The sequence below is a fragment of the Sus scrofa genome, chromosome 1 (genome assembly GCF_000003025.6).
Source record: "Sus scrofa isolate TJ Tabasco breed Duroc chromosome 1, Sscrofa11.1, whole genome shotgun sequence".
Classification (NCBI taxonomy): Eukaryota; Metazoa; Chordata; class Mammalia; order Artiodactyla; family Suidae; genus Sus; species Sus scrofa.
The window spans coordinates 262,356,905-262,382,955 of NC_010443.5; the positions used below are offsets into that span (position 1 = coordinate 262,356,905).

Consider the following 26,051-nt stretch of genomic DNA (forward strand, 5'->3'; position numbering starts at 1 on the left):
GCTGGAACCAGCATTCTTTCCCAGGTCTTCTCTGAGTTGGATGCTTTTTTCCACTCACCCCACTCTATTGCATTCTCAGAATCTTGAAGGCTCTATAGCTAGAAAGAATGAAAGTCTGGTCTGACTCTTCGTGTTATAGTTGAGGAAACAACCTCAGAAGAAATGACTTGATATAAGTCGTCAGCGGCAGAGCTTTCACAAATACTTTTTGAATACAGAGTAGTTATGAATCTAAAAAGGATAGTTGGCAGGAGTGATGAGATAGGAATATCGGAATCCAGGCCTCCTAGCTCTTAGGCAAAGGCTCTTTCTCCATCTGTTAAAGTGTCTTATCCTTCCTTTAGCTGTGCCAGGGATGTGATCTTATATATAGTCAGATACTATAAATGCCCTCACAAGGCACCGAATTTAGAGAATAATATGCCTTATTATCTCTAAGTGAAAAATCTGTCAACCAAGAGACACTGGAAGCAGTTTTGGGAAACAGAGCCCAGGACCTACTGTCCGGGGCTTAGATTTCAGTTCTGGTGCCAGCATTGTGACCTTGAGGAAGGACTTAACCTTTCTAGACTTTCACTCATCTTTCATCACATTTATTCAGAGTCTTCTGTGTTCAGGAATGTGCTGGAGACTGGAGACACAGCCATGAACAAGACAAGCATACATTAGTCCTTGTGGTGCTTATAGTCTTATGGGGGGAATTAGACCATGATCAAATAACTGCACAAATATTAGCTGATATTGTTAAAGTGCCATGAAAAAGTACAGGGTGTTATGAAAGTGGGCTATAGGACATTTGACTTGTTGGGCTAGAGGAGGCAGCCAAGGAAGGCTTCCTCTGAGGAAGTGATGTTTAAGCTGCAGTCTGAAAGGAAAATGTGAGGTTGTTCATTAAAGAGGTGTGGGAAGACCTTTGCAAGCAGATGCAACAGTATGTTTGAAGGCCCTGAAGCAGGAGGAGTATTCACGGAAATGGAAGATCAGTTTGCTTCTTTGTAAAATGTGGGTGGTAATCATAACCCTGGTTATTGTGGGAATCAGGTAATACATATGAAAGTATTTTATGTACAGCAAGGGTCTGTGTGTATTATTAGCGTATTATAAGCTAATACACGACTGGATTGGTAGGGGTTGCTGGCGTAGTGGATGAGCCAGGACGTGTGTTTTCCTCATCTAGTTCTTTACAACATTAAAATGTGCCTTCTATGAAAAACAGGACAGTTTGGAGTTCCCGTCGTGGCTTAGCGGAAATGAATCTGACTAGCATCCATGAGGACGCAGGTTTGATCCCTGGCCTTGATCAGTGGGTTGAGGATCTGGCGTTGCCATGAGCTCTGGGGTAGGTCATAGACTCGGCTCAGATCCTGCGTTGCTGTGGCTGTGGCGTAGGCCAACAGCTATAGCTCCGATTTGACAACTCCTAGCCTGGGAACCTCCACATGCTGTGGGTGCAGCCCTAAAAAGACAAAAACAAAAAACCACAAGGAAAATTCAAGTTTTGAGAACCTCAACTTTAGATAGAGATTATGTACTTCTGTAATTTTTAAAAATATTTCAGTAGTTTGAATAACAGTGCCAGCAACCATACTGTTTTATATACACAGTATAGGATAGTGGTTAAGAGAACAGATTCTGGAACAAAATTGCTTGAAATAAAATCTTGGGCAAAGGATTTATCCGTGCCTCTGTTTCTTTATCCATAAACTGGATTATAATAATAGTACTTATCTCCTAGGCTTATCATGAGGCTCAAATGAGTTCATGTATGTAATATAGCACTTAGAATTCTTTCTGGCTCATAGTTATCAGTGTATAATTATAAGCTATAATTTCACTATTATTATCATTGTATTTTTATTTTTTTTTATTTTTTTCTTTTTTTCTTTTTTGTCTTTTTGCTATTTCTTTGGGCCGCTCCCACGGCATAGGGAGGTTCCCAGGCTAGGGGTCGAATCGGAGCTGTAGCCCCCGGCCCACGCCAGAGCCACAGCAACGCAGGATCCGAGCCGAGTCTGCGACCTACACCACAGCTCACGGCAGCGCCGGATCGTTAACCCACTGAGCAAGGGCAGGGACCGAACCCGAAACCTCATGGTTCCTAGTCGGATTCGCTAACCACTGCGCCACGACGGGAACTCCCTTTTTTTTTTTTTTAATCATTGTATTTTTAAAGGTTTATTAATATCTCCATGAGAAAGATGTGGAAACTGTAGCTCAGAGAGGCCTATCATCTCCCCAAGGTCACACAGCTAGGAAATGGGCTAACACAGATTCCAGTTCAAGATTGCATCCAAAGGTCCGCTACTTCCAGCTACTTTATTTATTTATTTATTTATTTTTTGAGTGTAGGTTAATTTTGTTTTATCATTCTTGGGTTCCTGTGATGGTTCCTTTCCTTGACCTTACTTCTATGCTGAAACTTACTTCTCTGTTCTTAAGGTAAAGGGTCCAAGGAACTGCTTTTATTGAACGTCTACTTTAATGTTTCCTGATTTCTGTGCAATTAAAATCTACGCCTTAAACTTTTCAGCAATGTGGTTTATTTATAGAGTTGTCTTCCGGTTCATGTGTGCTGGGTGTGCTTTGGGGTGTTGCGTTTTCTGTCAAAGGTTGTTTATTTCTAACCCATTTTGATTTCCTGTTGCTTTGTGGATTGGTGTTATGACCTGCAACAGGAACACCAGGAAACCTGTCTTAAATGGAACAGCCAGATTGAGACCCTGTAGATTAAAAACAACAACAACACATTATTTATTATACAGCCATATTTGGATATGTGTGGATTAGGCATTGGCTATATTAGGCAAAAAGCTAGATATAGAAACCTCACTTAGATGCAGATTTCTGTGAACAGTTTTGCCGCTTTAGGGCAGAGCTATTAGCTTCATGCCCTTGGTCAGTGACACTCTCTTTGAACCTCAGCTTCTATATCTATAAAAAGAAAATTAGTACACTCTTTGTGGCATTTTTGAGAGGATTAAAATGAATAATATGGGTAAAGCAGGCAGCTCAGGCCTGACCTCCATTAATGGTAGCTATTGATAATAATTAAAGAAGAGGAAAAAAATATGCCTTCATTTTTTTTAATCCAGATCTTTTTATACTGACTTCATACTGATTATTGACATCTAGCATCTCTTGCTATTAAAAATTCCATCAGGAGAAATTATTTGCCTTTGTGCATCTCATTCGCTTTTTTTTTTTTAAAGATAATGATAATGATAGCCAGCTTTTATTAAAAAGCTATACTAGATTTTTTTTGCATGAGGTTTCTACATGCATTCACTATCTTATTTTAAGAACAGAATTATTTTTCTCATTTTGAAAATGAGGGAAGTGATGCCTAGAAAGTGGAATGAATTGCCCAGAGTTGAAATTTATATCCAGATGTGACCGACTCTAGGCTTCCTTGTACATCAGTAATGACAGGCAATATTTCTTTATAGTGTCTGGCCCTGGCATGGAAGTCTTTGAAAGGAAAGGTGATAGCCAGCAATAGGTATCCTTTTGGGGGGCTCCTGCTATCTGCTAGACACTATGCTAAGTGTTTTACGTACATTAACTCATTTATTTGTCCCAACTGTAAGAAATAACTATAAATATCCCCATTTCACAGTTGAGGAAATCAAGGTGCAGAGATGTTCAAGGGCATTTAGTCATGACAGAGATGGGATTAAATTCCAAATCTTCTTGCTACAAAGCCCATGCTCTCATTCAGTCTGTTATACTGCATCAACATTTTAGAATGGAATTTCTTTGTTAACGAGGTATGGGACTGTTTTTTTAAAGATGGTACCTTCCAGGTGTTTGGTACTAATTGTTCTTAGTTTTTTAGCTGAGTAATAATGGCCAGATTCCTGGCAGAAGCTATCAATGCTACATTTGCCAGTTAGCTAGACCTGTGTTCTGTCCCAGAAGTAGCCATAGGCTGTAGCATCTTTCCATGGTCAAAGACCCCAGAAGTATAATGTGTAACTTGTGTTAACACAGAGGAGGGTGGCATTTTCCAGGGCTTTAGTTCTATTGCATGGAAGACCTCAAACCTCAGCCATGCTTCAGACTCACATTAAAGTGCACTCTAATTGGTAATCAGTGCATAAGGAACCAAAGAAAATTTTAATTAAATGCTGCCGTGTGAATTTTCCAGTCATTTTATGCCTGTTGAAATGATTTTATTTAAAGTCCTCTTCCAGTGCTCTGCCCTTCTTCTTTATGGTATAACTTTATCAACATTTTGTGCCTTTTCTCATATTAGGGTTTAATTTCCATCGTTAAGGATTAGGCTGTTGCAAATTTACTTAACTCTGTTCCCTGTGTACCGAGAGGCATTTTCTGTAGTAGAAAGCATGACGATTTGGAGTCCTACAGACTGTGAGCAAGTTACTTAAATCTTTGTGAGCCTCACTTTCTTTGTTCTGTAAAATGTATTTCCTTGTACATCTGTTGGGAGGAGGGTTCGAGGTCGTGTATTTCAGTTACCTGGCACATAGCACCGAACTGATTGATAGGCTCTGTTGAAAGGTTTTGCTTGTTGACTGGACAAATTATTTTCTGAAGTTGTAATAGAGTCTGTTTTACTTAGATCTCTTTTTTGCCTTTTTTTTTTTTTTTTTTTTTAGTGGATGTTCACAAGGATTGTCTTCAGTCATGGCCTTGGGTTTAAGGTGCTTCCGCTTGGTCCACCCTGCCTTTTGCAACTCCCTTGCAGCCTTGACCAGACCTGTTTCAGAAGTTACACTGAAGACAGTGAGTGGAAGCCGAAATAACCATGGACAATACATGGCCTATCCAGCTGTACCGGTCTGCCATTTTGCTACCAAGAAAGCCAAAGGTAGGGACCTGACCACTTCACTCCTGTCTTATATTCAGCCATTGAATTATCATTGAATTACCATCTCAGATGTCAGAGATGTTCTGAATTTCTCCCCTTGCCACATAAGGAAATGGTGTCTCAGGTGGTTCAGCTGATTAGCTTAAAAGGTCACAGTGACAGAGATGATGTTGGAACTCAGGGTCTGTTTTCTTATTGCTGTGCTATCGGATGGCTCAGAAAATGCCTACTTTCTTTTAGATTTAGAATTAGGGGTGTAAGGGCCAAGCAAACCAGAAAACTTGTGGCAGGGCTCAGCCTGTTTTCTCCTTATTGGAAGTAAAATTAAAACCAGAAGGTCGTTGGGTGAGGAGGTATTAGAGCCGTGGATTTAGATGGATGATCTTAATGGCTTGTGTCATCCAAGAACGAGACTTTGATATACCTCAGGTCTCAGCTTAAATGTCACTTCCTCAGGGAAGCCTTCCTTGACCTCTTAGACTGGGTCAGCTCCCTTGTTACATGCTCTGTGCACACCGTTATTTTACCATTGACATACGTAGCATAGCACTCATTAATTAATTAATTGTAGGATTGGGATCAGAGCCGTGTCTGTGACCTATACCACAGCTCATGGCAATGCAAGATCCTTAAACCACTGAGCAAGGCCAGGGATCGAACCTATGCCTCATGGATACTAGTCAGATTCATTTCTACTGCGTGGCATCAGGAACATCAGGAATTCCTTTTTTTTTTCATGGCTGCTCCCATGGCACATGGATTGAATTTGAGCCTCATCTGTGAACTATGCCGCAGCTGCGGCAATGCTGGATCCTTTAATCCACTGTGCCAGGCTGGGGATCAAACCTGCACCTCTGCAGCCACCTGAGCCACTGCAGTTGGATTTTTAACCCACTGCACCACAGAGGAAACTCTCTTACTGCTTTTCTTTTATAGTTTCATACAGACATTTTCCTTTTCTGTTAATAGGAAAATTAACAGGTTGCTGAAAGAGCATTAATGCATAGAAGTTTTTTTTTTTTTTTGTCTTTTTGCCTTTTCTAGGGCTGCTCTCACAGCATATGGAGGTTCCCAGGCTAGGGGTCTAATCGGAGCTGTAGCTGCTGGCCTACGTCAGAGCCACAGTAACGTGGGATCCGAGCCTCGTCTGCGACCTACGCCACAGCTCACGGCAATCCTTAACCCACTGAGCAAGGGCAGGGATCAAACCCGCAACCTCATGGTTCCTAGTCGGATTCGTTAACCGCTGCACCATGACGGGAACTCCCTAATGCATAGAAGATTTATAGTCAGTTAATAGTGATAGTAGTAGTAAATTTTTTCAATGTTTTTTTTTTTTAAGCTTTTATTTAATTTTTTTGTTTTTTAAATTTTTTTTGCCACACCTGTGGCACATAGAGGTTCCTTAGTCAGGAATCCTTAGCCAGATCCTTAACCCACTGAGCCAACTGGAAACTCCTATTTTATTTTATATTTTTATTGAAGTATAGTTGATTTACAATGTTGTGTTAATTTCTACGTATAGCAAAGTAATTCAGTTGTACATATATTTGTGTGTATATACATATACATTCTTTTTTAAAAATTCTTTTCCATTATGCTTTATCATAGGACATTGAGTATAGTTCTCTGTGCTGTACAACAGGACCTTCTCATTTATCCCTTCCATGTAGAATAGCTTGATACAGTAATGACTTTTGATCTGTATGTTGCCTCATATATATTTAAAAACCCATGTCATTTAATAATTTAATTTGATCCTTGTAATTATCCATTGAGGAAATTATAATTATCCTGTGAAGAAATTCTTCTCATTACCTAGTGAAGCACAGATCTCACCAATTTGCAAGTGAGAAAATTGAGGTACCTATGTCAGATGTTTGCCCAATGAGCATCTTGAGTTAGTGGCAGAACTTGAATTTGAGGCTCCTGATGCCCTCAGCACTGTGGTCCTCCAGTGTACTAGTCATCAGCTACAACTTGTAAAAGCATCTTTTCATATTTAATTGGCTATTCGTTTTTTGTCTTCTTTTATTGCCTCTTTGAAAAGTTGGATTGTTTGACCTTTTCCTTTAGATTTATTGTATTCTTTCTGTACTAGCAATGCCAATTCTTTGTTGACTGTATGCATTACGAGTTTCTACTTTGTGTTTTCACTTTATGATGTCTTTCATTGAACATAAATTATAATGTCATATATATTTTTCATTTTTGCTGTTATGCTTTATCACTTGTGCTTTTTATGTCTTATAATGAATCCTTACCTACCTGAAAGTCACAAAGCTATTCTGTATTTTCTTCTAAATATTTTAAAGGTTTTTTTTGGCGTTCCCGTCGTGGCTCAGTGGTTAACGAATCCGACTAGGAATCATGAGGTTGAGGGTTCAATCCCTGGCCTTGCTCAGTGGGTTAAGGATCCAGTGTTGCTGTGAGCCATGGTGTAGGTTGCAGATGAGGCTCGGATCCTGCGTTGCTGTGGCTGTGGTGTAGGCTGGCGGCTACAGCTCTGATTAGACCCCTAGCCTGGGAACCTCCATATGCCATGGGAGCAGCCCAAGAAATGGCAAAAAAGACAAAAAAAAAACCAAATAAATAAATAAAGGTTTTTAATTTTCATATTTGGGTTTTTATTTTTTTTAATTAAAAAAAATTTTTTTTGGTTTTTAGGGCCACACCTGCAGCATATGGAAGTTCCCAGGCTAGGGATTGAATCAGAGCTACAGCTGCTGGCCTGAGCCACAGCCACAGCAACAGGGAATGTGAACCACATCTGTGACCTACACCACAGCTTACAGCAATGCCGGATCCTTAACCTACTGAGCGAGGCCAGGGATTGAACCCAAATCCTCATGAATCCTAGTTGGGTTAGTTAACTGCTGAGCCACGATGGGAAATCCCCATATTTGGGTTTTTAATCCATATGGTCCATATGGAATTTGTTTCTGAATGTGATATGAGGTAGGGAATTTTACTTCTTTTTTCTTTTTTAAGGGCCGCACCTGTAGCATAAGGAGGTTCCCAGGCTAGGGGTTGAATCGGAGCTGTAGCTGCAGGCCTACACCACAGCCACAGCAATGCGGGATCCGAGTCACGTCTGTGACCTATGCCACCACTCATGGCAACACCAGATCCTTAACCCACTGAGCAAGGCCAAGGATTGAACCTGCATCCTCATGGTTCCTAGTCAGATTCGTTAACCACTGAGCCACGACGGGAACTCCCAGTTTTGCCTTTTTTGAACTCAGTGTGGATTCTTTTATACCTGGCTTCTTTTGATGACAATCCGTATGTGAGATTTCCACATGTTGTTGCCTGTAGTAGTTATTGGTGCATTTTTATCACATTCCAGTGAATGTGTAAACCACAATTTATGTGTGTTCTGTATCGTTAATGGATATTTGAGTTGCTTCCAGTTTTGAGCTAAAATATGGAATGTTGTACCTGCATTTTGGTGCCATATGTATGCCATCATGTTGGGTGTACCAAGAGGAGGGGTTGCTGAGCCTTCGGTTTACACGTATTCAGTTTTAGTACATACTCTTCTCCAAAGTAGCCACGCCAGGTTACACTCCCCCTCAAAGTGTTAGAGCTTTCTATTTCTCTACATGCTTGTGAACACTTGGTATGGTCAGCCTTTTAAATCCTAGCCATCCTGGAGTTCCCTTCAATGGCTCAGCAGTAACTAACCCAACTAGTAGTATCCATGAAGACGTGGGTTCAATCCCTGGCCTCTCTCAGTGGATTGAGGATCTGGCATTGCCCTGAGCTGTTGTGTAGGTCGCAGATGTGCCTCGAGCTGGCAGCTGTAGCTTCAATTTGACCCCTAGCCTGGGAACTTCCATATGCTGGGGGTGAGGCCCTAAAAAGACCACCCCCCCACAAATTCTAGCCATTCTGATGAGTGTGTAGTTATATCTCATTGTGGTTTTAATTTGTATTTCCTTGACGAATAATGATGGTGAGCACCTTTTCATTTCTTTAGTGGCTATTTGGATATCCTCTTTCCAGTCCTTTGCCCATTTAAAAAATTGATTTGTAAGGGTTTTAATATATTCTAAGGACATACTCTGTCATATATATGTATTGCTAATAATAATTGCCTTTTCATTCTTTTCATGGTGTTTTTGTTTTGTTTTGTTTTTTTGTCTTTTGTCTTTTTCTAGGGCTGCACCCACAGCAAATGGAGATTCCCAGGCTAGGGGTCGAATTGGCGCTACAGCCGCTGGCCTATGCCAGAGCCACAGCAACTTGGGATCTAAGCCGTGTCTTTGACCTACGCCATAGCTCACGGCAACGCCAGATCCTTAACCCCCTGAGTAAGGCCAGGGATCGAACCCTCAACCTCGTGGTTCCTAGTCATATTCGTTAACCACTGAGCCACGACGGGAACTCCTCATGATGTTTTTTGATGAACAGAAGTTTTTAATTTAATTTTAATGTAGTCCAATTTATCAATCTCTTTCTTTCATGATTAGGTGTTTTTTTCCTATTTAAGAAAAATTTCCCTACCTTAAGCTCTTAAGTATATTTTATTTTATTTTATTATTTTAGAGAAGATTTATTGTTGTAAGTTTATATTTTTAATTGTTTATGTACTTATTAACCGCCCCATGACATATGGAGTTCCCAGGGCAGGGTTTGAATCCCAGCCAGAGTTGCAAGCATGCCACAGCTCTGACAACATCAGATCCTTAATCCAGTGCACCAGGCTGAGGATCAATCCTGTGTCTCTGCCACTGTGCAAACACTGTTGATCCCATTGTGCCACAGTGGGAATTCCTACATCTTTTTCAAAAGTAATCATAATGTTTGGTTTCAGGTAAATAGGAATACTTTTGATTATTATACATTGATCTTGTATCTTGCAACCTTGCTGAACTCTTTTATTAGATCTGTTGTTTATATATTCTTTTGGATTTTCTAAGTAGATAATTAAAATACCTACATATAATGATAGCTTTGTTTTCCCCTTTCCAACCCATATACTTTTATTTCTTCTCTTTTTTTCCCTCCTTCCCTTCCTTCCTTTTTTCCTTCTTTCCTTCTTTTCTTCTGTGTTATCTAGGAATTCCAATATAATTTGAATAAATTCTTTTATTGATAGTAGGCATCCTTATTTTATTCCTGATTTCATAGCGAACACCTCTTATGTGTTAACATCAAGAATTATGTTTGCTTTATTTTTTATTAGTTTCTCTTTTAAGCAAATATCTGTTATCCTTGTTTTGCTAGGAGGTTTTGTTTTGGATGAGTATTAAATTTTTATCAATGCTCTTACTGCATTTTTTGAGATGATTATTTTTTAGAATCTTTTAATCTCTTATTAACTCAACACCAATAGCTTTTCCTTTTTTCTTTCTTTTTTTTTTAGGGCCACACCCATGGCATATTAGGTTCCCAGGCTAGGGGTCAAATAGGAATTGCAGCTGCTGGCCTATGCTACAGCCACAGCAATATCAGATCTGAGCTGCATCAGCCACCTACACTGCAGCTCACTGCAACGCTGGATCCTTAACCCGGTGAGCAAGGCCAGGGATCTAACCTCTGTCCTCATGGATGCTAGTCAGATTCGTTTTTGCTGAACGACAACGGGAACTCCTCAATAACTTTTTCTGATGTTAAACCACTTTTGCATTCTTGGTATAAGCCCTACTTCTTGATATGTAATCTGTGTATATATATATATATATATATATATATATATATATATATAGCTTTATATATATATAGCTTAATAATCTGTGTGTACATTGATAGATTTGGTTTGCTAATATTAATTTAAAATTTTTGAGTCTATATTTAAATGTGACATTAGTCTTAATATAACTTTCTGATACTGATGGGTATGAATTTCTAGTATGATCCTTGTCTGGTTTTGGTATTACGACCATGTACATAGTCTCTTAATGTAAGTTGAGGAGTTCTGTCTCTCTTAATGAGTCAGTATTATCAATTTCTTCCCTGATGGGTAGAACTTACCTGTAAAAATCATCTGGACCTGGTATTGTGTGTGTGCATGTGCATGTGTGTGTGTAGAATTTAAACAATAGATTCCATTTCTTTCTTTTTTTTTTTTTTGTCTTTTTCTAGGGCCGCATCCTCGGCATATGGAGATTCCCAGGCTAGGGGTCTAATTGGAGCTGCAGCCACCAGCCTACACCGCAGCCACAGTAACGCCAGATCCGAGCAGTGTCTGCAACCTACACCACAGCTCATGGCAGTGCTGGATCCTTAATCCACTGAGCAAGGCCAGGGATTGAACCTGCAACCTCATGGTTCCTAGTTGGATTCGTTAACCACTGAGCCATGATGGGAACTCCATTTCTTTTATTTTCTTTCTTTTTTTTTTAATATAAAGTCAAACCATAGGTGTATTGGATAGTCTTTTATTATTTATTTACTTTTTGGCCAAGTTCCTGGGTCAGGGATTGAACCTGAGCCACAGCAGTGACTATGTCAGATCCTTAACCCACTAGACCACCGAACGCCAGATTCCATTTCTTTAATGATTACGAGGCTATTTAGATTTTCTCTTTTTTCTTGAGTTAGTTTTAATAAATTATGTGTTTGTAGGACACATAATTTCTAAGTTTTCAAAGTTCTTGGCATAAAGTTGTCTGTAATAGTCTCTTAAGATTATTAAAAATCTCTGTTGTTTTGATAACTGTGTTCCCTTTTTCTTTCTTATTATTTGTGTCTACTTTTTTATCAGTGGTTCTTGACATAAGTTTGTCAATTTTATAAGCCTTTAAAAAAAGTTTTTAATTTTATCTCTCTTTTTAAAATTTTACTGACCATTGTTTTATGCTGTTAGCTTTCTCCTGTTTCCTTGTTCTTTTTCTGTCCTTTGAACTGGACAGTTAATTTTGACTTTTGTTCTTTTAAGCATTTAAGTCATTAAATTTCAACTTTATACGACTTTGGGTGTTTCTTACAAGTTTTTGATATATATAGTATTTTTATTATTGTCTTTTTTTTTAATTGCTTTTTAGGGCCATATCCAAGGCATATGGAAGTTCCCAGGCTAGAGGTCAAATTGGAGCTACAGCTGCCTGCTTACACCACAACCACAGTCACGCTGGATCCTTGACCCACTGAGCGAGGCCAGGGATTGAACCTGCATCCTCATGGATACAAGTTGAGTTCACTTCCACTGTGCCACAACAGGAACTCCTTATTATTGCCTTTTAAAATATTTCCATTTTTTGTTTTTCCCTAGTCCATGAGTAGCTTTGTAGTGTTTAAAAATTTTCAACCAGGAGTTCCCTTGTGGCTCAGTGGTTTAAGAATCTGGCATTGTCCCTGCTTCGGTGTGGGTTTAATCCCTGGCCCTGACCTTTGGAATACTGTGAGTGTGACCCCCAATTTTTTTTTTTCTTCAACAATGTTTTTTAGAGAGTTAGCTTAAACCTACTGTGTTCAGAGAATGTGGTCTGTATGGTATTGATTTTTGATATTTTTTGGGATTTGTTTTGTGGGATAGAACATGGTCATTTTGTTTAAATGTCCAAGTGTGCTTGAGAAAAATGTGAATTCTGTTATTGTTGGGTGCGTGGTCTATATGTAACCATTAAGTCAAGTAGACTAATTGTGTTGATCACATTTTCCATTTATTTTTAAAAATTTGCTCAGTTTGTCAGTTGTCAGGAAAAGTATAATTAAAATCTAGTATGATTGTGGATTCATTAGTTTTCTTTCAACTCTGAGGCTATGTTATTGAGAATATTTATGCTCAGAATTGTTACAAATTTCTGGTGAATTGTTTCTGTTACCATTATGAAGTAAGTGGTCCTTGTTATTTCTAATAACGCATTTTGTTGTAAAATACATTTTGTCTTATATTACAATAACTATACTAGCCTTCTTTTGGTTAATATTTGCCAGGGTTATAATTTTCTCTGTTCCTATATATTAAATTTTCTGTGATCTTTTGTTTTTGTAAAACCTCTTTTATATATGGCATATGGCTAGATTAAAAATTCATACTGAGAATTTCTAACTTTTTTTTTTGTCTTTTTGCCTTTTCTAGGGCTGCTCCCACTGCGTATGGAGGTTCCCAGGCTAGGCGTAGAATTGGAGCTGTAGCCACCGGCCTATGCCAGAGACATAGCAACACCAGATCTGAGATCTGAGCCGTGTCTGTAACCTACACCACAGCTCACGGCAACGCTGGATCCTTAACCCATTAAGCAAGGCCAGGGGTCAAACCCGCAACCTCATGGTTCCTAGTCAGATTCATTAACCACTGTGCCACGACGGGAACTCCCTAACTTTTTGGTTTTGTTTTTTTGTTTTTTTGTTTTGTCTTTTCTAGGGCTGCACATGCGGTGTATGGAAGTTCCCAGGCTAGGGGTCTAATTGGAGCTGTAGCCGCTGACTTACGCCACAGCCACTGCAACTCGGGATCCAAACCACATCTGCGACCTACACCTCAGCTCACGGCAATGCTGGATCCTTGACCCACTGAGCAAGGCCAGGGATCAAACCCCGCAACCTCAAGGTTCCTAGCTGGATTCGTAAACCACTGAGCCATGACGGGAACTCCGAGAATTTCTAACTTTTAACTGGTCCTTTTCTTCTGTTTGTTATTTGTATATCTGTTACTTTGTACTTTATTAAGATTCTCTTTGTTTCTTCTCTCCTTTCTATTGGACTAATCAAGTTTTTTATTCCTCTCATTTTAAATCTCTGCTGATTTGGAAGGTATATATTCTATTCCTTATCGCTTTGGTATTTACCTTTAATTTCTTTATTTTTAAATAAAAATAAAAAAGCACCCATAGAAAAGTGCAGCTGTCATAGGAAAACAGCTTGATAATTTTCACAAATTGAAATGTATTCAGCAGCCAGATAAAAATCTAGAACATTCCCAGTACATCATAAGTCCCCTTAGGCTTCCTTCTAGTAATTTAACCATCTTCTTCCCCTTGCTAATAACTGTTATTCTAACGTCTAATAACATAGTTTAGTTACACTGTTTAGTGTATGTTCTTATATCTTGATTTGGCACTGTATAGTCTGGATTTTTAATGTCTAGCTTCTTTGCTTAGCAGTTATATTTGTGAGATTCATTTAAATTCTTTGCATTGTAGATCTTTATTTCTCATGGTTGTCTATTTCATTTGTAAATAACATTTATCCATTCTAATATTGATGGAGTTGTGTTAACTTTTTTAACATGCATACTTTGTTTAAAACTAAAGTTGAAGGTATTATTTCCATTGTTTCTATATTCTGTTGTTGCTGTTATTCTACATTTTGACCCTTTGTGGATAATCTTTCTATTCTTTTTGGCTGTTTTCACCATGTCTTTGTCCTTGGTGTTCTGCATTCACAAGAAGTCTAGGTACTTTTATTATCCTGTTTGGAACTCATATTTTTTTTGTGTGTGTGTTTTGTCTTTTTTTTAGGGCCGTAGCCGAGGTATACAGAGGTTCCCAGGATAGGGGTTGAGTCGGAGCTGTAGCCAGATCCAAGCTGAGTCTGTGACCTATACCACAGCTCACGGCAATGCTGGATCCTTAACCCACTAAGGGAGGCCAGGGATCGAACCCAAGTCCTCATGAATACTAGTTAGGTTCGTTAACTACTGAGCCACGACAGGAACTCACATCTGAAGATTCATATCTTTCATCAGTTCTGAAAATTCTAAGCCATTAGTGTGCTAATTTAAAAGCAGTGAGGTTTCAAGCAAGATGGTGACTTAAGGAAATACATGCTGCTTACTGGTTGGTTACTTTGGGCAAAACCCTTTTTTTTTTTTTTTTAAGTTTTATGGCTATACCCTTAGCATATGGAAGGTCCAGGGCCAGGGTTGAATCTGAGCCACAGCTGCAACCTATGCCACAGCTGTGGCACCACCAGACCTGTAACCCAATGTTACAGGCCTGGGATGGAACCCATACCTGTGCAGCGACCCAAGTTGTTCCAATTGGATTCTTAACACACTGCACCCCAATGGGAACTGCTGGGAAAAACTTTTAAATGCCTTTTGCCTCAGGTATATCATCTGTACAATGCGGGCATTAATAATGTCTGTTCTTCCTACCTCAGAGAGCTGCTTTCAATATCTAATAGAAGAATGTACTTGAAATAACATTGCAGTTTATAATATGATATACAAATAGCACAGGAGCTAGCTCACTGTAGATGATGAGTAAAATTTGTTGTGAATGATCTCAGTAAATGTTTGTTGAATATTTAATAAATAAGTAAATGTAGGATAATGTTATTTAAAGATTTTTATTCTTTTTCTCCTTCCCACATCCTTAGTAAAGAAATGCAAGAATATTTTTTTATATTACTCATGGGAGTAACCTATGCATGTACACATTATAGCTATAGATGAGAAATCACTATGATGGTTTAGACATAAAACGATTTTATTCAGTTCCCAATATTGTTGATTTTCTAAAATATAAGCCCCTGGCACTATCATGTGTGGTATTTAAACTAAATGTTGTTAAACCATTGTTATTCCTTTTTTGTTTGTATAAGCTATCAGATAATTTGCATATCCTTGTCTTAATATTCACTTTTAAGTGAATTGATATATATTCTGTATCTCTAATTACATTTTATGGAGACAGTCTAATGGAAAGTTCATGGGTTTAAGGAGTTCCTACTGTGGCTCAGCGGTTAATGAACCCGACTAGTATCCATGAGGATATGGGTTCGATCCCTGGCCTTGCTCCATGGGTTAAGGATCGGCATTGCTGTGGCTGTGGTGTAGGCCGGCAGCCACAGTTCCCATTTGACGCCTGTCCTAGGAGCCTTCATATGCCTCGAGCTCAGCCCTAAAAAGACAAAAGAAAAGAAAAGAAAGAAAGGAAGTTCATGGGTTTAAAATTAGACAGATCTGGGAGTTCCCATAGTGGCTCAGTGGGTTAAGAATCCAGCTAGTATCCATGAGCATCCAGGCTTCGATCTCTGGCCTTACTTAGTGGATTAAAGGATCTCGCGTCGCCATGAGCTGTGGTGTAGGCTGGCAGCTTCTGGGAACTTCTCAACCCCTAGCCTGGGAACTTCCATATGTTGCAGGTGCACCCCTAAAAAAACAAACAAACAAACAAGCAAAGCAGATCTGGGACCATACCTTGGCTTTACTACTTCATGACTTTATGACATTAGGCAAGTCACTTTACCTTTCTCTTCTGTTTATTTTTCTGAAAAATATGGAATTCTTTCACTTGTGGAGTGTTTGCTGTGTGGATAGTGCTCTTTTAGGTATTTGAATTACTTAATTTGTATCCTTGTAGCAACATGGAAGTGTAGGTATTATTATTCCTGTTTTATAGGAAAAGAACCTGATACCAGAAAAGAAGAGTAATCTCTTCAGGTCTTAAAGGTAGTATGCATTATAGCCTATATTTTCACCTGCATTGTCTCATTATAAAACCCATGCCGGAGTTCCTGTTGTGGCGCAGTGGTTAACGAATCCGACTAGGAACCATGAGGTTTCGGGTTCGGTCCCTGCCCTTGCTCAGTGGGTTAATGATCCGGCATTGCCGTGAGCTGTGGTGTAGGTTGCAGACTCGGCTCGGATCCCGAGTTGCTGTGGCTCTGGCGTGGGCCGGTGGCTACAGCTCCGATTCGACCCCTAGCCTGGGAACCTCCATATGCTGTGGGAGCGGCCCAAGAAATAGCAACAACAACAACAAAGACAAAAAAAAAAAAAGACCAAAAAAAAAAAAAAACCAAAAACAAAAAACCCCATGCCTTGGAGTTCCCGTTGAAGTTTAACAGATTAAGAACCCAACTAGTATCCATGAGGATGCAGGTTCGATCCCTGGCCTTGTTCAGTGGGTTAAGGATTTGCCATTGCTGCAGGTGTGGCTCAGATCCCATGTTGCCATGGTGTAGGCCAGCAAGTGAAACTCCCATTTGACCCCTAGCCCAGGAACTTCCATATGCTGCAGCTATAGCCCTAAAATTAAAAATAAGAAAAATTTAAAAAACCTGTGCCTTCACTTATATCTGAGAAAGTGTTTTGCATGATGCTGAGTACCAGGTTGACAGTAAATGTAAACTCTTTTTTTAGGGCATCGACAATGTTCTGTCATTTTCTAGCACTTGGCATTTTCCCCTGTACATGGTAGGTGGCACTTCTTAGCTTATTGTTTATTGTCTGTTTTATGCTGCTATTTTTTAATTCATTGAATGTTCGCTTTCTAGCCAAAGGGAAAGGACAGTCCCAAACCAGAATGAATCTTAACACTGCCTTGGTTGAGGATATAATCAGCTTGGAAGAAGTGGATGAAGAGATGAAGTCTGTGATAGAAGCACTCAAGGATAACTTCAATAAGACTGTCAATATAAGGACCTCACCAGGTTAGTGATGAACATGTGTTTAGAGAGGAGTGTAGTGGAAAGAGCATTGCTTTGGCAGAGCTGGGTTTTAGTCCCAGCTTTGTCACTTACTAATTGGTGACTGCAAGCAGTTACTTTACTTCTCTGTTCTTCAGCTTGCTTTTTTTGTTTGTTTTTGCTTTTTAGGGCTGCACCTGTGGCCTATGGATGTTCCCAGGCTAGGAGTCAAATCAGAGCTACGGCTGCCAGCCTGCACCACCACCACAGCAACGCCAGATCCGAGCCACCTCTGTGACCTACACCACAGCTCATGGCAATGCCAGATCCCTGCCCCTCGGAGCGAGGCCAGGGATTGAACTCATATCTTCATGGATCCTAGTTGGATTTGTTTCCACTGAGCCACAACGGGAACTCCGTGGTTTTCAATTTTCTTGTCTAATTCCTACCTCATAGCTTTGGGATGGGTATGAAAATAAATGAGATAGCGTGTCATGGTTCTAGCACTGCCCAGCATATAATTAACACTTTTATCCATTTAGCAAAGATTTGTCTGCTATGAACTAAGGCATTGCGTTGGTACACAATAAACAAAAGTAGGCATGATCTTTGCTTCCATGGAATTGTACTCCCCCCAGAATGGGAGTTTTGTTATTACTGTACTCTAAGCACTTCTAGGTATTTAGTCTCACAGTAACTGACATCTTTGGTCTGATTTTCCCAATTTGTCCTATTTGGCCGTTCTCATCTCTTACTGGGAATCGACTGGCTGCATTTCTGTACTCTTGAGTTTGACCAGGAAGATTCCGTTTGGGTTAATAACTTCCTGAAAGTGGCTTTTCTAAGTGGGAAATGTCAGAACTGTCTAGGAGAACCGTTTGCAGATGTGATGGAAGAAGTGAATTGTCAGCTAATGGTGCAGGCAGGCAGGAAAAATCCAATTGCAGTTAAATTGGCCTTTTGGAAATTGTCATCATCCTAGAGTCAAGCCGGGACCCTCTCTGAAAGTATCTGTGGGAGCGCAGGCTGCTCCCACTCTCATCTTGGTTGGGCTAGTTCATGAGGGAACCAGAAAATATTTCATGAACTTGTTCTTAGGAAAACCAAGTGAAAAATATACAGCTCCATTTATAAACACCAGCAGAAACACAGAGAGTTCAGAAACGAGATCCAGTGTGAAACCAGAAGACCATTCCGTCATTTGTCAACCCTGGACTGGGGCATTTCTGCCTTTGCTGACAGTAGAGCGTGCCATTCAATCTCTCCCAACTGTTTATTTTAAACTTGCTTATTATTTTAGGTATGAAGCTGATAAAGTGCTTTGTCTCCCCTGTGCTTTCTGGCCTGTTAACATTCTGCAGCCGAAACCAGAGAGCAGTTTGAGAGGAGCTCAGGGAGAAATGTGATACTTAAAATTAGCCAGCAAGCTCCACTCTTGTTGAACTTAAAAAAGATGATGGGCCTGGAAAGAGGCTGGGAGTGTAATTTGTTAAATGTTAACCTCTGTGAAAACGAGGGGCAGGAATGAGGCTGAGGGAGATTCTCGCTGGGGACAGATTGAGGGAAAAGGATTTGATGCATTATGTCGATATGGATTTAGGGACTGGGAACCACCACAATCGCATACTGAAAAGCCCATGTTGCAACTTCGTGGCAAAGGATCTTATGGCAAATCAGGAAGACTGAATTAAGATCCATTTTCAAAAGGCCTCCCATTGGTATTTCCTCTTTGCTTCTTTCTCTTCAGGGTTATGTTTGTGCAATGTTCTATGTAGAGCTTGGGGCCATGAAGAGACTGGATGAAACAGGCTTAACTTAGCCAGTCTTTTTTTTTTTTTTTTTTTTGCCAGATTCTTCCATATCATTTTTTATTCCTATCTGAACCAGCAGGAACTTTTCTTCTTACACCTACATCATCTACCAGCAATTTCTGTCTCTAAGAAAGTTGATTGCTTTTACTAGATGACTAAAATACAAATTTATTTGTTCATTCTTATCCTCTCTCATTCATTCATCCATCCATACATAATATTCCTTTATTCATCCAAGCATTATTGAGCACTTATTCTGTGCTGGTTAAGAGGTGCTGTAGAGAAAAAAGACATTGTCCCCTGTAGAGAAAAAGACATTGTGCCAAGAGCCTAGATCCTAGTGTCGAAGGATAGACAAGTAAACCAACATGTATGAAATCATGTGGCAAAGCAGAATGGTGAAAAGCGGGGCTTTGGAGTTGATCAGACCTCAGTTTGAATTCAGGCTCCATTATTAAGAGCTCTTGTGACCTAAGACCTCTGCCTTAGTTTCCACATTTGTAAAATGTTGGAACTGTCTCATAGGGCTGTCGTGATAATGGAAGCAAATAAATTATAGAAAGCAATTAGCACCAGGTCTTGCCGTGGAAAGTGTTCAGTAAATATTGGTCGTTATCATAGAAGTGCATGGGATCCTTGGGAGCTCATAAAGGGGTTGTAATCCAGCCTAGGATGTCAGACAGGATTTCTGAGATTAGATGGAATCATAGCTGAGTGTTAAAGAGTGAGCAGGCGTTATCTGACCAGAAAAGGACATTCTCGTTAAAAGGGAGAATATACGCTAAGACGAGAGAGAACAGGCTATAATAGAGAAATTGAAAATAGGTTAGTTTGGTTAAAATATAGAGGAACATTGAGAAGTAACAATAATAGTTAGCAGTTATTGGGCACTTGCATATGCCAGGACACAGTTGCAGGTGCTTTGCATAAACTCTTTCATTCAATCCTCATAACAACCCTGTGAGGTAAGTATGATTTTAATGCCCCATTTAGAAATCAGGACACAGACGCCCCAAAAGTTGAAGGGACTTTCCCAGGGTCACATAGTCAGGAAGTGGCAGGGTTGGTATTTGAGCCAGGTCATGGGTCTTCAGAATCACGGGCTTTTCCAGATTGAAGCCAGTGGTGTCAGCAGCCTTCTACCTTGTGGTGGCATTGAATTGAAGTGAGTACTGCGTTTCAGATCAGATCTTTGGGCCATAGTACGGTACTGCATTATTCTAACAACAATTTGCTGGGACAACTCCCAATTTGTTTAAAAGACTCCCCCCTCCTTATTCTTTGTGTCTTGAATAAGCCATTTGTGAGTGGTTCTTACTGTGAATGATAAGGCTTTCCTCTCATGCTCATTTGCATAGGAAATCAGGGTGTTTAAATAACGCCCCCTTTCCATCTGTAACTTTATGCTTGCCTTCTTCACAATAAAATTTTGCCTCAAGGTTTTCCAGAACTCAGATATGGATGAAGATCAGATCCAAGATAACAGTGAAGTGGTGCTTTTTTTGTTGATGTTGTTTTTCCTAAAGGGAATCTGCCAAAATCAAGGTGATATAGGAGTTCCCTGTGTGGTTCAGTGGGTTAGGAACCCGACTAGTATCCATGAGGATGCGGGTTTGAATCCCCGACCTTGCTCGCTGGGTTAAGGATCTGGTGTTGCTGCAAGCTGCGATGTAGGTGAAGATGTGGCACCGATATGGCATTGCTGTTGCTGTGGAGAAGGCCGCCAGCTACAGCTCTGATTTGACTCCTAGCATGGGAATTTCCGTATGCCACAGGTGTAGCCCTAAAAACAAAAGAAAAACAAAACAAAACCCCCCAAATCAAAGTGGTATAAGGGAGCAGTTCTGCAAGTCAGTATCATGTGGTGAAATTTAAAAAAAATTACAAGCTGTGTCCAAATCACAGGCTCTCAAGCCCAGACAGAAGCAGAATCTTTGGGGGTGGGGCCCAGAATTCTAAATTAAAAAGCTCTCTGGGGATTCGGATGCACAGCCAAAATCCGATAGGAAAGAGCCTTGATTAGGATTGGAATTAAGCACTCCTGAGTTGGAGCTTGGCGTTGCTCTTTTGTCAGCTCTGTGGTGTTGGTCCATTCTGCCTCCCCAGGTCTGTCTCTTGTGTAAATGGAGACAGGGATACATTCTTACAGACTAGTTGTGAGAACTAAAAGGGCTAAAAAGATTTACCTTTTTGGAGTTCCCGTTGTGGCGCAGTGGTTAACGAATCCGACTAGGAACCATGAGGTTGCGGATTCGGTCCCTCCCCTTGCTCAGTGGGTTAACGATCCGGCATTGCCGTGACCTGTGGTGTAGGTTGCAGACTCGGCTCGGATCCCGCATTGCTGTGGCTCTGGCATAGGCCGGTGGCTACAGCTCCAATTCGATCCCTAGCTTGGGAACCTCCATATGCCACGGGAGCGGCCCAAAAAATAGCAAAAAGACAAAAAAAAAAAAAAAAGATTTACTTTTTTTTTAATGTTTATATTTTGGTATACTGTTGTATACTTGTTTATATTTAGTTATAATCCTCAGTTGAATCCTCTAAGGTAGTTATTTTTTAATTGAGTCGGAATCCAAAATATACAGAAGATAACTGACTTACCTGAAGTTTCCTGCTTAGTAAACAGCAAAATTGCTGGAGGGGCGACCAACTCTTTCCAATTTCAGCTCTTAAAGTTCTGTGCTGCAGGAAAATACTCAGGGTCAGGCACACCAGGACCCTGGCAAGCCTGGTTGCTGGTAAGGAATTCCAACCTAGTTTTTGGTGACGTTTCGAGCTCTTTGCATCACCAGACATTGCTGCTCCTATGAAAGCCCCTTGAACCGTTTTGCCACATTGATAAGGGACCCCTCAATATTAGTAGAATCTGAATTGATAGAGACTTAGATGTGGGGCTACTAAAGTCCTGAATTCTAAGACCCTGTAATTTTTTTTTTTTTTTTTCCCCTAGGATCCCTTGATCAGATCACTGTGGTAACTGCTGATGGGAAGCTTGCTTTAAACCAGATTGGCCAGATCTCCATGAAGTCACCACAGCTGATTTTGGTGAATATGGCCAGCTTCCCAGAGGTAAGGTCCCCCTCCATGCTCTCTTTTGGAATGGAGGAGGATGGGTCAAGCCAGGAGGAAGTATTCTCTCTACTTTGGGATGAAATAAGAGAGAAGGCCTAAAAAAGGTGATTTAAAAGTATGGAAAAGCTGTCTTGGTGTTTCTGAATTCCTTTGCTGAACTCAAACACTACAGAGGCCAGGCAAGTAATTTGAATATTGACATAGGCCCCATCTAAGAGAAACAATAGTGACAGTGCGGTGATTGGCACTTGGCCATCACAGGGGGGCTTTGGGAAGCTGTAGAGCCTGTGCCCTGTCTGCAGGGAGCAGCCTCTACCCAGCTTTTGCTGATCCTTCCCAGGCAGAAATGTAGGCCTGGTAATCAGATATTACGATTTTTATTTATAGAAGAAGCCAGCAACCCAAATTTTTATATAAGATCTTTGTTAAATGTTGATAACTAATTCCACCCCCCTCCCTTTTTTTTTAAGACTATGACAAAACACGTTAGTGGGCCACCAGTTTGTGACTTCTGCATTAGTGTTTGGAGCAGACCCTCCAGGAATTCATATTCCTTTCAAACTGGACTGATCATTGCAGAATATTGCACAGAGCACAGTGATTCCAAGGCTGGAAGATGGGTTGCATTAGGTCATTGCAACCTTGAGGCTCTGATTTTAAGTCTAGTTGAGGAAGATAAATGGGCTTTTCCTTATTGGTCCAGTAGAAATTGACCTGGATTGGGAATCCTTGAGGACCTGTAACCTGGTCCCATCCCTCTGGCTGTTTGGCCTTGGGCAGGTTGCATCACTCTCTAGGCCTCCATTTCCTCATCTATTACTATGTGGTGAAGGAATCTGAAGCCCCTCCTATTCCAGGGGTCTGTTTCAGTACTTCTAGCCAAAAGACATGGACCAAAGTGGAACCTGCTGGATTTGACAAACCGGGTTAGAGGTACAAGTAAGAGAAAGCCCTGGCTGTGAACAAACTGTTCGAAATCAGAGGGCTCTTGCAGCTGATGGGCACTTTTCTAGGGGGTGTAGAGGGGCTCTTACTCACTACCTCCCTGTTCTATTCTCTGTACTGCAGCTAGAGCAAACTTTTAAAAATATTTGTTAGAGGAGTTCCCTTTTGGTACAGTGGGTTAAGGATCTGGCATTTTCATTGCAGTAGCTCAGGTCACTGCTGTGGTGCGCGTTTGATCCCCAGCCTGGGAATTGCACATGCTGCAGGTGCAGCAAAACAAACAAACAAACAAACAACAAATCTATTAGATTATGTCGTTCCCAGGCACTGAGTTTATCAGTGGCTTCAAATAATCTTTAAGAAAAGGGTGACTGTGGAGTTCTCTTCATGGCTCAGTGGTTAATGAACCTAACTAGTATCCACGAGAATGCAGGTTCGATCCCTGGCCTCACTCAGTATGTTAAGGATCTGGCGTTGCTGTAGCTGTGGCATAGGCTGGTAGCTGTAGCTTTGATTCGACTCCTAGCCTGGGAACCTCCATAGGTGCAGCCCTAAGGGGGAAAAAAACAAAAAGGAAAAGGTGACTGTGGCCTAGAAGGCTTTGAATGAAATGGCCCCTGTCTGTCTCTGCAAACTCTCTAGTCTTGTGCCACTGTTACCTTTGCATGCTGCCGTAGCCACACCAGCCTTTTGGTTCCTTAGACCCTTTGCATCCTCAGGGACTTTGCATAGGCTGTTCCCTTTGCTTGGAATACTCTTGTCTGGTTAATTGCTACTCATATTTTGGATCACAGCTTACATACTCTTTTTTTTTTGTCTTTTTGCTATTTCTTGGGCCGCTCCCTCGGCATATGGAGGTTCCCAGGCTAGCGGTCCAATTGGAGCTGTAGCCACCGGCCTACGCCAGAGCCACAGCAACGCGGGATCCGAGCTGCGTCTGCAACCTACACCACAGGTCACGGCAATGCCGGATCGTTAACCCACTGAGCAAGGGGAGGGACCGAACCCGCAACCTCATGGTTCCTAGTCGGATTCGTTAACCACTGTGCCACGACGGGAACTCCAACATACTCTTTTCTTAGGGAAGACTTCCCTAAGCTTCCCAATCTCAATGATTCCTCCGCATTGCCTGCTTTTATACAGTACAGTTCTTTTTCTTCATCATACTCATCATTATCAATAGCATGTATTTATATCTTAATTTTCCATCTCACTTCCACTAGATTGTAAGCTTGGAATGTAGGAATCATATCTAACTTGCTCATTTTGTCCAGCGCCTACCACAGTGCCTGGCACGTGGCTGCACTCAGTAAAATTTCCTCACGTGGATGAATACTTGTCATGAGGTTGATGGAAGAGAGGCTCTCATTCCTGGTGTTACTGAGGAGCAGAGAAGTGAACGGAAAGGGAACTGTTAACTCTTTCCCTTTCTGGCCCCCTCTGAACCACTGTGGCCTCTCTGCCTTGTTCATCTAATCCCATAGGCACTGCTGGCCAATTTAGGGAATAGCCTCCTAATTACACAGCTTGAAGACCTCATCAGGCAGATTGCTTTTCAGAGCCAGCCACTTCTGTTATTAAATAGCAAATGGCATGCACAGAAGAAGCACCTGATTGGCCACCAGAGCATCTTATGAGGCAGGAGGAGGTATTAATAGCTTAATTTTTTCTTAGGAAGTTGGAGTATATCTTCATTTTTCAAGCAAAGCATCATGGCTGTTTCTCCAAGTTGAAATTCTATGAGTTAAAAAAAAAAAAAAAAAGCATCTATAGTCTTCTCAGTAGAGAGGTTCTTTACAAGGACAGAGTGAGGAAGTATGAGTTACATTGTCTTTTGAATTCCTTTATCTCATCTGGTGTATATATTAAACAAATAGCTCTAACTAAACATTTCCTTCCTCCAGTTTAGAAGCTGTCCACGGAGTCCGCAGGTTTATAGCTTCAAAATGCTGAGCTAATCCTCCCTGTGTTTATATAATTCCTTTCTGTTTCACATGCGGTTGGCTTGCTTTTCAAACCTGAGCATTTCTGTGTCATGCGGTGGAGACACAATGCAGATTTACATGCGTAATCTTTTCAAATGCATCGAGGACAGAACACTGCATTTCGTTTGTTTAGCTTGTGTCCTGCTTGATAAATGGTACACACAGTTGCTGCCTTCCATAAACTTGCCTGCAGCTAGAGTTAATGATGGGAAAGAAAAGAAAGAAGTAAAAAACCACAGCATGATTTGAACAAGGCAAATGAAAAAAACAAATCCTGCAGGCTTCATTATTGCTCTTGTGGAAGGAAGAGAGCAAATGCGTATTAGCATCTACAGTGTTGCCAGGCACTACTTTCCCGTGTTGTGTTTCATGCGATCAACACAAGTACTATCTAACATTAGACAGTATTTATTCCTTTTTATAGATGAGGAAACCGAGGCTCAGAGAAGTAGAATTTCTTTTGTGGGTTCACACTGTCATGGTAGAGCCAAGCTTTGAGCAGGGGTCTGTTTGACACTAAAGCCTGTGCTCCTTTTACCATCCATTCATTAATTCCGCAGATTTTTTTAAGTCCCTGTAAGTCAGCTGTTGACTTGAACCCATATTGTCAAGGACTTATTCACCTAACAAAAGTGTCACCATCTTTTGTCCGTAGCTTAAGACGTGCACTCAAGTGTGAGAGTAGATGCAGATGAGTTAGATTTATTAGTTTAAGAATAGTCATGCAGACATTGCTAATTGATCACAGCATTCTTTCCAGTCTGACCCCAGATGGGGTCTGTAATCTTTCTGGACACATCATGCCAGGCAGCCATGCCTAGTGGGCCAGTTTGGCCATTGGAGAGCAGCCCGCTTGCCCTAAAGTGCGGTGGGCATCCCTTTCAGTGAGGGGTAAAGGCTTGGAGATGGAAATACAATAGTAATATTTGCTTTTTTGTCTGAACTATGAGTAGTTCAGAAATCATGTTGGGAAAATGACTATAATTCCCTGAGTTTCTGTGTCCTTCCATATCGAAGTAAAATACACATGTTTAGAATAGTTTAGATGAACTACCTCCTTTAGTAGGTTTCTTGGCAAATAAAACCTCTCGAATCATTTTT

At 40.7% G+C, this 26,051-nt stretch overlaps 1 protein-coding gene across 1 annotated transcript in view; it reads left to right on the forward strand.

The window, feature by feature from the left end:
• The window catches only part of MRRF (mitochondrial ribosome recycling factor), a 60,123-nt gene that overhangs the window by 911 nt on the left and 33,161 nt on the right, over positions 1–26,051 (forward strand). The window contains exons 2-4 of the mRNA XM_003480599.4: positions 4,620–4,831; positions 17,006–17,161; positions 21,899–22,017. Coding sequence (XP_003480647.1) covers positions 4,648–4,831; positions 17,006–17,161; positions 21,899–22,017 — 459 coding nt within the window. The 5' untranslated portion in view covers positions 4,620–4,647. The remainder of the gene's footprint in view (positions 1–4,619; positions 4,832–17,005; positions 17,162–21,898; positions 22,018–26,051) is intronic.